Source organism: Colletotrichum fructicola (assembly GCF_000319635.2).
Source record: "Colletotrichum fructicola Nara gc5 chromosome Unknown KSG_Nara_v1_contig11, whole genome shotgun sequence".
Classification (NCBI taxonomy): Eukaryota; Fungi; Ascomycota; class Sordariomycetes; order Glomerellales; family Glomerellaceae; genus Colletotrichum; species Colletotrichum fructicola.
This window is the reverse complement of record NW_027094061.1, coordinates 180,480-194,215: the sequence shown is the minus strand read 5'-3', so window position 1 is coordinate 194,215 and position 13,736 is coordinate 180,480. Positions and strand designations below refer to the sequence as shown.

At 54.6% G+C, this 13,736-nt stretch overlaps 4 protein-coding genes across 4 annotated transcripts; 1 reads left to right on the top strand and 3 right to left on the bottom strand.

The window, feature by feature from the left end:
• Window positions 1-1,704: 1,704 nt before the first annotated feature.
• Window positions 1,705-5,103, top strand: NOS2 (Nitric oxide synthase, inducible; the record flags this gene model as incomplete). The annotated part of the gene is made up of 6 exons (XM_032037135.1): window positions 1,705-2,183; window positions 2,234-2,334; window positions 2,383-2,459; window positions 2,513-2,826; window positions 2,875-3,013; window positions 3,064-5,103. 6 exons carry the CDS (start codon window positions 1,705-1,707, stop codon window positions 5,101-5,103), a joined length of 3,150 nt encoding a protein of 1,049 aa, XP_031883824.1.
• Window positions 5,104-5,467: 364 nt separating this feature from the next.
• Window positions 5,468-5,947, bottom strand: CGGC5_v016562 (uncharacterized protein; the record flags this gene model as incomplete). The annotated part of the gene is made up of 1 exon (XM_032037134.1): window positions 5,468-5,947. The coding sequence occupies one exon, from the start codon at window positions 5,945-5,947 to the stop codon at window positions 5,468-5,470; it is 480 nt and encodes a 159-aa protein (XP_031883796.1).
• Window positions 5,948-6,840: 893 nt separating this feature from the next.
• CGGC5_v016561 (Uncharacterized protein) lies at window positions 6,841-9,229 on the bottom strand (the record flags this gene model as incomplete). Its single annotated transcript, XM_032037133.1, has 6 exons — window positions 6,841-7,383; window positions 7,433-8,445; window positions 8,496-8,776; window positions 8,832-8,962; window positions 9,021-9,147; window positions 9,207-9,229. 6 exons carry the CDS (start codon window positions 9,227-9,229, stop codon window positions 6,841-6,843), a joined length of 2,118 nt encoding a protein of 705 aa, XP_031883896.1.
• A 1,068-nt stretch (window positions 9,230-10,297) lies between these two features.
• CGGC5_v016560 (putative transporter) lies at window positions 10,298-12,091 on the bottom strand (the record flags this gene model as incomplete). Its single annotated transcript, XM_032037132.1, has 4 exons — window positions 10,298-10,733; window positions 10,788-11,587; window positions 11,648-11,674; window positions 11,735-12,091. The coding sequence occupies 4 exons, from the start codon at window positions 12,089-12,091 to the stop codon at window positions 10,298-10,300; spliced, it is 1,620 nt and encodes a 539-aa protein (XP_031883822.1).
• Between the last annotated feature and the right edge of the window lie 1,645 nt (window positions 12,092-13,736).

Here is a 13,736-nt window from a genome sequence, read left to right as displayed (position 1 = left end):
TCAAAACACGTTCATGGTTACACGAAACGTGCCCCAGCTTAATTGTTTACCATGTGGTTTTCCCTCGAGGTTTTGATGCAGGTTGAGGCGAGTGCAACATGATTCAGGCTGGGCGATAGTCTATCAAACTCGGCCGCCCAGCCTGTCGGCTCGGGTTGCGAAAGATGGAAATTTGCCAAGCTGGTTTTCCACGAAAGCTTCTAGATCAGCGCCTCCGTGTCTCTGTACGATGTTACGTCCTCGTGGTCTCCGGACGGTTGCCGCAGACCTCCTGTCCCAGAACACATGGTCGTCGAATATTCTATCCGAAGCTTCCGTTGCACTCAGATCACTAGTTTGACGACACAACTGTCAATGAAATCACGAGGAGGCTCCGAAGGCAATTGAGGCTTCGTTGAATGCAACGATGGCGCCGGCTTCCACGCGAGTTGCGTGCGCAAGAAGTCTCCGCCGGGAGATGGCAATGAGTTAGGCCGTATGACAAGAGTCACGGACAAGACTTGGGGGCAACCAGATCATCGCATTCCATCCCACATTCGACGCTTCCCTTGTGTTCAACCGCCACTGGTCGATCAAATTAGCTCAGTTGATGCAGCTGAACGTGGCCTAGATATTACACACACATATCGTCTACCTGCCCAATTACGACAATGTGCAGACGCTCCGAAGCTCAGCTGAAGTTAGCCAAGGTCGCAGTTGTTAGCTAATTGAATTACTCGCTTTCATCCTCCACGCGATGTCCCAGTTGCCAGAGGCGTTTTGTAAGTCAGAGCCTCGCAGGAGCGGTTCTTGGCTGACAAAATGCAACTCGTAGCGTTGCCTTGGGGTCGGTTTTTTGTCAGCGAAATAACGCCTCTGTGAAGTGTTCGGGCGCTGGCCGTGCATAACGGGAGTGAGAGGAACTCAGCCTCGACAGGTCGGTCAGCCAGCCATTGGCATCGGTCCCGAAGGACCCCCAAAAACATGCATCGCGCAGCAGCGCTAAGACTCTTCCCCCGCGTCATCCCCCACTCTAAAGCCCATGTTGATACTCTTGAGGATTCGTGATGGAGGGGTACGGCCCATGGCGGTGGCTTTGGGAAACATCTCTTCCTGGATGGGGCTGACAGCATCTTTGAACATGCCCCTTGCAGTTCTTCAGCCATTCAGCAGCACTCTCGCACCGGTTGCCTGAGACAGTTCGTGCTACCCAATCTAAAAGCCATCGCTGGATGTGCTACTCTGAGCACGAGGTTGATTGATGTGCAATAGTTTTGGGATGGAAAGGGGGCCGGTGGCTTAGGACAGAACCGGTGTGTCCAATATCAGACGGTGATGTCGGCCGAAACTGGAAGTCATGGCAGGCCAGGCAACCAAACATTTGACCGTCCGAAATTTCAGCTTGGTATTATTAGTTGCATCTTGTTTCCCGTATAAAGTTGAGCTTCATCCCCTCTTTTTGTTTTGTTCAGTCCGGATCATCAAGAGAGCTTCATCGGCATTCACACAACTTAGTCATTCGCTTGATGTCGCCATCGCCAATTTTCACCGAGAGATCCACTCTGACTAGCCCCAGCAATCAAACAACTCTTTGTACTCACTCACTTATGCATTGAGTTGCATTCTCGATCTACCCTTGAAAATCCGGGGAAAATAAGCAGTCGACGTTCCTGTCGGTCTCGTCCCGCCCCCCACATCTGATCGATCACATCACACAAGGCAGATATGGCATGTCCTTTTCTGCAGAGCACCCTCGCGGTGCCGCCCCGGCCGATCTCGGTCGAGCAAGAGTTCGCCAACATCCGCGAACAATACCCTTCATTGGCTTCGACAGGATGCACGCCAAAATTTTGCCAGTCGGGTCGCATGACGCATATGGACGAGGATCGTGTTGGCCGAAATCAGTCTTATGCCCAAGTCCGCGAAGATGCCCTCGACTTCCTGCAGCAGATGTACAAGGATGGGCTCCTGACGATGGAGCAACTCCACCACCGCGCACATGAAGTTCTTCAGGAGATTCAGAAGAACTCAACGGAGGGCAGGTTCACATCCGCGTCTTGCGGACCAGAAGCACCACCCACAACGACAGATGGTCTTGTTGGCGGTCTTTGGACGCAGACATTCGAAGAGCTCGAGTTTGGTCTTCGTACGGCATGGAAGCACGCACGAAAGTGCATCATGAGGTCCGAATACAGAAACCTGAGGTACGTGTAATCCCATCTGAATTATCTGGGCTCCTTACTGACTTTTGAAGGCTGTGTGACTTGAGGCATGTCAGGACGAGCAAGAAGATGGCCGAGACTTTGATTGAGAATCTCAAAGTTGCCTACAACTCTGGCGAAATCAACCCTACAGGTATTTTGTTTGTTATCCCTGTCAATCAACTTGGCTGACTCAATTTAGTCTTCGTCTTTCCTCCGAGGGATATTAACAGCCGTGGTCCGATGATCTGGAATTCCCAACTGCTGTCATTTGCAGGAGTGAGTTCTTGTTTTCACCTTGACCCCTCACTTACACCACTAACACCGTTTAGTATCAACAATCCAATGGTGAAATCCTTGGAGACCCCGCCAACATCGAGTTGACAAACGCCATCATCGAATTGGGCTGGACACCGCCGCGATTCCGCTCACAATGGGATCTCCTCCCTCTCGTTACCATGGCCGAAGGCCAAGAACCCGTCATCACCGAGCTGCCCAAGGACGCTTTCCCGCTGGTGCAGATCCGCCATCCAAAGCATCCCGGGCTCGAGACTCTTGGCCTGCGTTGGGTTCCCGCGCCAGCACTGAGCCGTCTTGGCTTCAGCATTGGCGGCGTTCAGTATACCGCAGCGCCCTTCATCGGGTGGTGAGTTGGCCTTGCTTCGCCTCAATGACGTGCCTAACCAGCCTACAGGTTCATGGATGCCGAGATTGGCGTTCGTAACCTCGCAGATTCCTTCCGCTACAACGCACTTCCCCAGATCGCCAAGGCGATTGGCTTGGTCGATGGGGATGTTGACGACTTGCCAGACTATGAACGTCTAGCTGTCTTGGTAAGTTCTCTTCTGCAACTCTCGGGAACCATGCTTACAATATCATGCAGTCCCGCGCGCAGCTCGAGCTCAACTACGCCACGTACTGGTCCTTCGCTCAGGCAGGCGTCAGGATGTCAGATTCTCTCGGCGCAGCAGAGCAATTCACCCAATTCGACGACGAGCACCTCATGAACAACGGCTTCCGCCTCCCCTCAGACCCGTACTGGCTCGCTCCTCCGCAAGGCTCCATCATTCCTCTCTGGCACCGCGGCGGTTCCCCAAACTACCAGCCAAAGCCGCTCATCTGCCGCCACGCCCAGGATCCCATCAAGGCCTGGCGCCGGGAGCGACAAGCCCCTCGCACACGGCCGCATCTCGCCTCGGACACGAAGCTCAACATCTCAATCCCGGTGCCGTCGATTTCCCTCACGCGACCAGTAACGCCAGTATCCCCCTTCGGCACCGCGTTCCTACCCGTGCCCCCTCCTGTCAGACCCCTAACGCCCCTGACACCGTTGTCTCCTCGAGGGCCCGGGCGCAGGATCTACATCGGATTCTGCAGCTCGGGCAACGTCGCGATCAAGCTGTGTAAGAGGCTGTGCGCGCAGCTGCAGCACGCGTGCGAGGTCAACCCCAAGCTAGGCACCGTCGTGCCACCGTGCACACTCAACGCCCTGCCCATCTCTATGATCGAGTCTGATGACGTATTGGTCATCGTCGCCAGCACGACTGGCCGAGGAGAGATTCCGCAGAATGGCAAGGCATTTGCAGATGCACTCGCGAGGAACAAGGGGTTGTCGTGTCGGTATGCCATCTTTGCGAATGGCTCGCTGGAGTACCCGGACACGTACAACCAGGCAGCCATGGACCTTGAGGAGTTGCTGAGCAAGGGCGACGCTCAGCGGCTCATCGGTATGCGTGAGGCCGACACCGGGGCTGAGAACCCGCCCTGGTCGATTCTTGGGCAGTTCTTCGATCAGTGCCTTGCCGCGCTGCAGAAGGCTAGCCCGGAGGATCCGGAAGAAAGCTCTTTACAGCGAGTTACCCGACCTGCCCGGCCGTTTGACACTAGGCCGTGGTTTCAAGCCAAGGTCGTGGGCCAACCCGTTACGGGGGCTGCAGCGGATGGCATGAAGAGGGTCACCCTTGACTTGGGCGATCGCGAATACCCTACCATGGGTAGTCTTTGGATCCTTCCTCCCAACTCCAAGACCAAAGTCTCTCGTGTTCTCGAAGCCCTAGGTCTTCGGTCTGATGAAATCTTGACTCTCCCCGGCGAGCCTACGGTCGGGGATTACCTGCAGCGCTTCGCAGACTTGGAACAGCCTTTCAAGTCCGCGGCGTGGGCGGAAGGTCTTTCCATCACGGGCTTGGAGAGCTTGACAAAGCTTCCGATCGAAGATGCTGTTCACCTTATTCCTTCATATTGGAGGCAGACGGTGACTCTTGACGCCCTTTGCAGTGCAATGCCCACAATCCAGCCGAGGGAGTACTCGATCGCCTCCGATGGATCGCGAACCAAGTGTGCAGAGGGCAACACCCTTGATCTCCTCGTGCAGCACCATGCCAACGGAAGATTCTCCGACCGGTACCTCAACTGCTTCGAGGCCTTCGGAGCCGTGACCTGCAAGATTCGCCCTTCAGCTCACCTGGAAGAAATTGCGCGCAACCAAGATGTGCCAACCATTATCTTCACCACCGGATCCGGGATGGCGCCAGTGAGGGGCCTCCTACAGAACCGTCTGCAGCGGTTGCAATCCTCGCCCGCGCTGAAGAGCCCTACCATCAGTCTCTTCGCGGGCTTCAAAGCCTCCGATGAGACTCTCGTACGTGAGGCGGTGCAAGAAGCCGATGAAGAGGGGCTTTTCGACGTACTGAGACTGACTGGAAGTAACAAGGGAAAGAAGAGAGCTCAAGATGCGATGCTTGAGCCGGGTGTGCGGGAGCAACTGAAGAAGAGTGTCGAGAACGGGGCGTTGGTGTTTGCGTGCGCGCGACCGAAAGCTGTTGATGATTTCTTGGGTAACTTGAGCGAGGTGTTGGGGCGCGATGCTAGGGAGGCGCTGGGGGATCGGTTCGTTGCTGATGTTTATCAGCCTGCTATTTGAGGCATTACTCTTTCTTTTGTTTGCATCATAGACTTTGGCCTAGGGGCCTTATAGACCAAGCGAGGAGTTGGAGGATTTCTGTTGTCATTTCTTAGGCCGGAGAAAAGTTGCAACAATATGTTCATCGTACAATTATTTTTTTACTCAAAACCGTTCGCGCAACATACTGCTGCTTGACCAAGTAAACAAGTGCATCTGATAATGCGCTAGGTGATTGGCATTGTTGATAGGATTCACGAAATGCAATTGTCTCAATCCCAAAGTGAAGTACGCCTTTATGACAATTCATTATTGTTGTACATCAAGATCATAATAATCATACAATGCCCGACTCGCTATTCTTCCATTCCAATTCCCTCCAATTTTACCTGGGGTTCTCAGCCTCAGCAGAGGCCTGCGTTACGCTCTCGGGAGCAATGTTGCCCTCTGCAGAGATGCTGTCTGGGACAGACTCGGGGGTGTAGTAATCCGAGCCGGGGAACTTGTTGCCGCCGACGCCAGGGGGTTTAGTGCCGACGTTGTTTCTCACGGCACCCTCGCCTTGGAGAAGGACGTCGTTCTTCTGGTCCTGGGTTCCAAGCGAGGAGATCTTCTTGGCCGGTACGACGTCGTCGTCGTCCACGGCTGGGTCCTTTGCGGGCTGCTCAGGCTTGTAGGAGACATTGTTGGTAGGATCGCCCTGGACGCTGACGGAGGCGCCGGGGAACTTGCGCTCTGCGACGGAAGAAACGCCGGCATCGTCGTTGCCCATGGGGCGGGCGGCTCCGGTCTTGGACTGGTAGGTGTTGAGGTCGAGCTGAGCCTGGGCGGCAATCTCGTTAAGCTGGTCCTTGGAGGGCGCCATTGTGTGTGTTGGTGTGTATGAAATGGTGTAAACGATGTAAAGGTGGTATAAGTGGTTCGGGTGGACGAATAGGGATATCCTGCAATATTGTTTGAGAAGGTTGATGAAATGGTTAATTTAATGATGAGAGGCAGAAACAGTTTCTTTCTGCTTGGAAGGTTCAACTTATGTAGTTGTTGATGAGGCTCGCCATCTGAACTCTGCTAGTCGACGTCATCTCGATGATTGTCGCTGGTGATATCACTACCCGCCATTTTGTGGCCCTGAGGTGGGGAGGACTTATCTCATCGACACTGATCGAACGGGCCCGACGCCGCTTGGCCGCCACAGGACCCCCAAAACCCTCCGAGCGGCCATGATAAAACATACTTTTGACGTAGGAGTGATATCAGTTGTCCCTGAGAGAATGGCACCCGATCGGCCTGGCTGGTTTTCATCGGGCGGCTAGGCTCGGTGAGCGGCCGGGGCCGTGAGTGCTCCGTGTGTTCGGTCAATCGCCCGGTCGCTAGCAACTTGTTCAGCGGGTCAGCGGTCTGGAACGTCGCCGCATCTTGGATGCGCACGCGACCGGCACAGTCATCTTTAATATTCGGTAGTAATGAATCTCAGGTAGTAGTGTTGACGGAACAAGGTATCATTTGACTCTGCATTACAGTCCTGAGGCCCAAACAGCCGCAGCTCATGCTTTTGAAATATCCCGACACAGCGCACCGATATAATTGTGAAGATGCACGCTGTTGTGGTAGAAAAAAAACATGAGCAACCAAGTCGTAATCCTGCAAGTCTCGTCTCGGGCATGAAGATACTGAAGCACAAAACCCCTCCATTTCATCATCGACAGTTTGCTCCTAATAGCTGCCGGTCTCTCTGGTTATTTGATAGAAGTGCTGCGCTTAGCCGTCGGTGCCGCTGCTGCGGAAAGTAGCGCAAAGAGCAGCGTAGTGATGCGTGAGATCGAGGACGTTCTGTGGCAGACTGGTAGCCTGGATGATGCTCCTGACCTTGACGGCACCCTCGTCCTCGATGAGTGTCCGGATAGTATGGAGAAGCTCGGGAGAAAATTCCGAGTACCACCTGTATTGCCAGGTCACGAGACGAATCACAGACGCTACGGTCTCGCGAGTGTTCTTGTTCTGCTCAAAGACCCGTAGGATGCCGGTCAAGGCCTTGGGGCTGAACCTGGATGCGAGACAAGCTCTGTACGCCTCCACGGCCTCATCCGTGTGTTGAAGTCTCTCGGCAAGAGAACCGAGAATCTCCCATTCCTCGGCCGACTTCTTGTATTGCATGGACTGGGCGCGGTACTGAGCCATCTGCGTGCGCCAAATAGTGTAGACGCGCAGGTCCTCATACAACACCATGAAGAGGCTGTCTAGCCAACGCTCGCACAACCGCTTGTTGTTCAGCTTGGACAGGTGGTCATCACTTTGAGCGCCCTGTGATTCTGTTAGCAATGCCTATTGAAAGTTTGGTTCTAGCACTTACGTTTTCGGCGTCGCCCTTCAACTCGCCAGGATCTATCGCATGGCTGGGCTTCTCAACCGCCTCACCCTCCGACTGTCCATTCGTCGCCAAAGTCTCAGCAGTCGACTCGGTGTCTGCCGGCTTCGCCTCATCTTTCTCTTCCTTTTCCTCCTTCTCGTCATCCTCGTCCGAGTCCGATTCGGACTGATCGCCGTTCGTTGTCGGGTCTGGGGTACCCCGAAGCCCATCGGTACTCGGGTTGCGAGGTGGCTGCGGCTCGTGCTTCTCTGAGCGGTACTCATCCTCCATAACGAAGACAGTGCTCCGAATCTTCAGTAGTTGATCCCATCCAATCTTCGCCGTCATCTCCGTCAAAATGCTGTAGGCCTGCTTGAAGGTACCCTTGTACACAGCAGCGCGCAGGTTCAGTAGGCTAGCATCAACCTGCTCTGAGTACCTGGATTCGGGTTCGCTATCGATCTCATCAAGACGAGTTTCCGGCAGAGTCGGCAAATGAACGTCCTTAGGCTCAGGCATCTGTGGCGCATCCTTGTCCTGGTACGTGAACATGGGACAGGAGTTGAGAATCGTCAGGGCATTCTCCCAGTCCTCCATGGCAACATAAACCTGTGCCAATCTTGCCCAAGTGCCAAACTCGCTAGGTGCGGCAATGGTGCTGCGATCAGCACACCCAAGAGCCAAACGAAGTCTTTCCTCCTTTTGCTCAGGGGATGCGGCAGTCTGCGCCTTCTTGAGCAGGAATTCGGCTTGGGTGTCGAGCATCACATAGTCCATCGGAGATTCCTTGAGAGCCTGGTGGAGTACGCGAACGCCCTCAACCTCCTCATTGCCCATGAACAAAACCTTGGACAACAGAGAGGAAACCTCGATGTTCTGGTCTCTCAGCTTCTCGAAGAGATTGATGCCCGAGGCATACCGGCCGGTGGTCTGGAAGTACTTGAGAAGGCCAGCGGTCAGATGGTTGGAAACATTGTTCGGCACTTGAACAACAGAGTCGGAACCCAGCTGCCAACCTGGAGTAGAATCAGTATCGGAGCTATTCAAGAGACAAGACCTTTCATACCTCGGAAGAAAAGCTGCTCGGCGGCATTGAGGAAACGGTGTTCGGTTTCGGTATTGGTGACGGGGTTGAACCTGCGTACACCCATAATCTTTCGAATGGTTTCTCCGCTTCCATCGTCGGCGTAGGAGTAAGCTCGGAGAACACTGCAGAGATATGTCTCTAGCCACAGGTCGTCCGTCGCCTTGCGCTTCTCGCCCCGCTCGTCCACGCAGTAGCTCTCGACAGTACCGGGTATCGTGACGTGGACGCGCATGTCCAGTCGTGAGAAGGCATTGTAGCAGCTAGCAAACAGATCAGCGTCAAGGGATTCTGGGACGGCGCATAAATTTGTCGTACCAGTAGAGACCTTCAGAGATCTTTGTCTGGGCGGCCTGGCCATGCTCGCGGTAGGTCAGGGTGTTGATGTAGGCGGCAAGACTGGCGGATGAGGAGGCATCGACACCGGTGACATGATGGTAGACTCCGAGCTGGAAGAGAAGCGGTCAGCAATGGACGGGAGCTTGAGGGGGTATCGAGATCGCATACCTGTTTGCCAGGGTTTCTTGTGGCCTGCTTCAACAGATGGACGAGATCAGGGGGGCCAAGCTCGCGAAGGGAGATGAGGGACTCGGTGCGGGCATCAATTGATTCAGACAGAATCTCTTCCGTGAGCCTAGTGACAGCATCAGCATGGGAGACGAGGATGGAAGTCGCAAAGAGCAGTTGACGGACTCTGGCACGGCCGGCGCAACCATTGCGGCGGTGTTGCTGGGTGTCAAGCTTCAGCGGTAGCAGATGGGCTCGAGGCTGTCGTCGACGGGATACGGTGTTAGGAGCTCCGAGGTTCGACTTGAATGAAGCATGCGGTCGCGGTAGAAATGCAGCTTCCTGTGGGAATCGCGGGTTGGAGCAGATGGCTGGGAGTAGAGGGATGGCCGCGAGGGGCTCGCAGTCGCAAACCGAAGTGTGGTCGGTGAGATTGGCGAGGGATAGATAGATGCTTGCCTGGCCTGTCCTGGCCTGGTTTTGGCGTGGGACGGGAGCGTGGCAGAGGCGGGATGGCGAACGAGGGAGTGCGGCGTCAATTGATTGAGGTGCCTGGCTGGGTAAGGTACCTGAGGTAGGTACGGATACTCTGTACTGCGTGACTGCGTAAAGGCAAGGTACAAGCAAAGCACCACCTTTGGGGCAGGTGGTGAGCTTGGACTCTCTTGTGACGGGCGGGAAACCTGCTGCTGCTGCTGCTACTGGCTACCCCCTGGCCTGGCGTTTCTGGTGCTGTCGCCTGTGGGTGATTTGCTGTGCTGATGGGCTGGAACAATATTACTGGATTCGCAGCGGATAGCAGGGAACAATAGCAAGGGCCGCCATTGGATTGAAAGGCGTTGCTGAAGGGGGAGCTGGGTGGGCTGGACGTGGAGCTGCCGCAGCTGGGCCTCGTGAAACCTGGTTTGCCATGTTCCTGGATTGCCAGCTGCCAGCTTGTCCACTTCATTATGTCAGCCACAGGAGGTGGAGCACAGACCACGCGTCCACGCAGTCAGTGAGTGACATGAACGGGACACATCACCGCCTGAGCCTCACTTTGCGTCTGTGGCGCACCAGATTCATGTGGCTGTGGTGTGTGATCCGTCCAGTGTGTGGGACGCCATCATCACCGAATTCACGCCGATCGTCAATGCCCACTTTTACATCTCATTATTGGGTATATTTGCGCAGTCATGGACTGACTCCATGCTGCTGTGAACACAGCAAGTAATGGTCTTGATACTTGCGCAAGGGAGGCCTCACACATTACAATACAGCCAGCTTCCTACCTACCCTTAGTAGATGTAGCGGAAGTTCTTGTTCTCCTGGTCCGTCAAATCATCGAAGCCGTGGGTGGTGTCAATCTCAGCACCGTACTTCCTGTCCTTCTTCTTGTTGCGCCAGACCAGGTTCCAGCGAAGGAACACAATGACGCCAACCAGGACGGAGTAGCAGACGAGGTGAATCGTCAGCGCCTTGATGTAGCGGGGCGCGTCACCGTCGAAGAAGACCTGCGGGCCCGCAGCGTTACCCGCGCACCAAGCCAAGAAGTTCAGCGTAATGCAGACAGACTTCTTGGTCTGCCCTCCGACGTTTCGCGTCAGCATGGACATGCCGAGACCCTGCGCAGCCCAGAAAGTGAAGACGATCCAGTAGCTGATCAGGAGACCAGCCTTGGTAGACTCGTTCTTGTTCGGCACAGTCATGATAACAATCGTACCAATGAACGATCTAGGTAGAAAGAGTCAGCTGAGTTTCTCTGCCGTGGAAAGGTGCGCAACTCACGGGATTAGGAAGACGGCCATGGTGATCAGATTCTGGTTCCATTTCTTGGTTGCCCAAGCCGAGGTCATCAATGTGAAGATGATGATAGCACCCAGAACCATGGCCAGAAGCTGGGTCTGGAGAAGCGAGAAGTTCAAGCCCTTGAGGATAATGTTGTAGAAGGCGCCGAGTCCAGATGTGGGGAGAGTCGTGCAGATCTGGATGAGCATGTAGCAGTACGTCTGAGGGTCGGTGAAAGCCTCCTTGACCTGGTAGGCACGGAACGTCTTGTTCTGCAGACCCGTCTGGTTGGAACGAACACGCTCAACCATGAGCTTCTTGTCCTCTTCCGAGAAGCACTTGGCACGCATGGGGCTGTCGGGCAGAGTCCAAAGGACGTACAGGCCCCAGAGGAAAGACGCGCTGCCATAGGTGATGAAGATTGCTTGCCACGAGCGAATGGCGGCGTTGCCCGGCGGGTTACCGTCCTGGAAGCTGGGATGCCTAATGTGGGAGAAGGCGTAGGCCAACAGACCACCGCAGATCTGCTGCATGCCGTTCATCATGTACCAGTAGGTGACAACCTGGGCCTGCTCCGAGCGCTTGTACCAGATCGAACTCATGATCAGGAAGGCGGGCTGGCAAACAGCCTCGAAAATTCCAAGCAGAGTTCGGCAGGTGATCAGAGCCGGATAGCTGAAGCATGCGGCGTGGCAGCAAAGCACAACACTCCATGCCAGAATGTTGAAGCTGAGGTATTTGGCGACAGGCACACGTTGGATCAACCAGTTGGTCGGGTATTCAACAATCAGAACGGCAATCTTTGCGTGGATTCGTCAGTAACTGGCCGGCTCGACGTGTCTCAAGAAAAGGCTACTCACGTAAATACAGGTGGTCAGCCATCCCCACTGTGAATGAATTCGTCAGTAACTGGCACACATCGGACATATCTAGGACCTGATACTCACGTAGTAGTTTTGCTTGAGGATTGGGATGTCATCACGGATACCCATGATGGAGCTGAAGGACATGGTTCCCTTGTCCAGCGCCTGGAGGAAGTAGGTCACCACCATGATGGGCAGGACGCGTCTGTCGATAAGCCTCTTCAGGCGCTTGTTCTCTTCCTCTGTAATGACAATAGCGCCGGTGGCATCGGCATACTCGGCGATTTCGTTGTCGATACGGTCGTAGTTGACGTGGTCGCCTTTGGCGTCAGCACCAGACAAGGTGCGCTCGACCTGGGTGGCATCTTGACCCTTCTCTTCAGACTGGCGAATGATCTCAGGGGAGGAAGGCTGAACGGCCTCCTGGCTGGCTCTACCCATCTTTGCGAAGCGTCCAAAGGTCTCGCGAAGAAAGAGAGTGACTTGTCGAGGTGAGGGACGGAGGGAGGGAGTCAAGAAAGAGTCACATCGAGGGACAGGCGGAACAGGCGCGACGACCATCTTTAAAGGGTTCTCCTCTCCGCGTGGATGTCGGCCTTCTCCAGACTCCAGATTACCCCGTGTGGCCCCAGAGTTTTCTCACCCCGCGGTCATGTTGGATGCAACGTTGGCGGTGTGGAGATGGCCGTTACCAACTCCGTACATTGTCGGCCCAAAACACCCCGAAGCAGGTTCAAGATGGGCTGAGAATCGTCTTTCCTACAGCAGGCCTGAGGCAAAGATGGTGCCGTCTCTCCCATCACTCGTCGTCGATTCGGCCGCGAATTGATTCACCACGGGTGTGGCGCCAAACAAGCATCGGTGTAATGCAATGCGACATCGGTTGTTCTGCTGTTTTGGGGACCAAGCCTTCGCTCTTTGCAGGCCTCGAGATAACACCAAGACACGCCTAACACCTTGGCGGTCGAGTTCTCTGCCGCTGTTCGGGGAAGTGGTGTGCCGACGACGAGGATTATTCCGGAAAGCTGTCTTGGCGCAATTAGTTGACCGGGCGTATTTCCTGTTGGAACTTCGCAGGTTGGGGGGGAAATACTGCAGAGTAAGGTGAAATGACCCCCAGCAACCCATCCCCAGAAGGGGTCACCACACCCTTATGCGGGGTACAGCCAATCACACTTACATCTTATCCATTTTTACCCCAATCACAGTCAGTAGGCTAACTGAATCCAGTTCGTGTCATGTTGCTACCCCACAAGACCCAAATCCTTCGGATGGCTCCAGACCAAGCCCTTGGCGGAATCTCGTCAGAACTATCCGGCCACGCAGACAGATGTTCGTCCAGAATATGACCCAAACTTTCGGATGAGCGGGTAGACTGCCTTGGAGAAACATCAGGCTCGCTTCCCATGGTCTTTTTGAATAGAAAACTTGACCATGGCCCCTGGACGATGATTCAGCACATTCGATGGAGTCTGGATAAGGTATGCCTGGTTCCACACACCCCACGATGGTTTTGCGGGGAGAGATGGACCCTCCACAGCGTCCGTCCCATCCTGTCCCGTGGGGAAGAAACCCAACCGTGGGATATACGACGTTGCCATCTATGCATGAACCACGGCGATCTGCGGTCTTATCCATAGGTTGACGGCTACTGAGGGGTGTGTTTCAACTCCATACCTGTGGTCGTGATGTTGGAGAAGCGCGGGGTATGATTTGGGGGAAGGTCCATCTGACAAGACTTGGCTTGATCACTTGGCTCGATCGTCAAGGACCGCCTCCTCACGTTTGGGGAAGAAGTTGCATCCATAAGAAAAACACAAGAAATGTCTAAGCCCTATTCGAGGTTGTATCATTGGCTTCCCGCCTTGGCGCCTATTTTCCCCTGGCTAAGCTTTAGAGCCGCAAAGTGCTTGGTTGCAGCTGGCCAACAACTGAGTTTTGTCTTGACCACTGCACATTTGATTCTCGAGCGGAACTCTACTCCGAACAGTCTGTAGATTGCGAAGTCGAACAGATCCCCTACGCGGTTCGTAAGATGATAGCGCGGCTTCTATCTCGACCCAGCGCAGGTCATAATGCTGTTCAC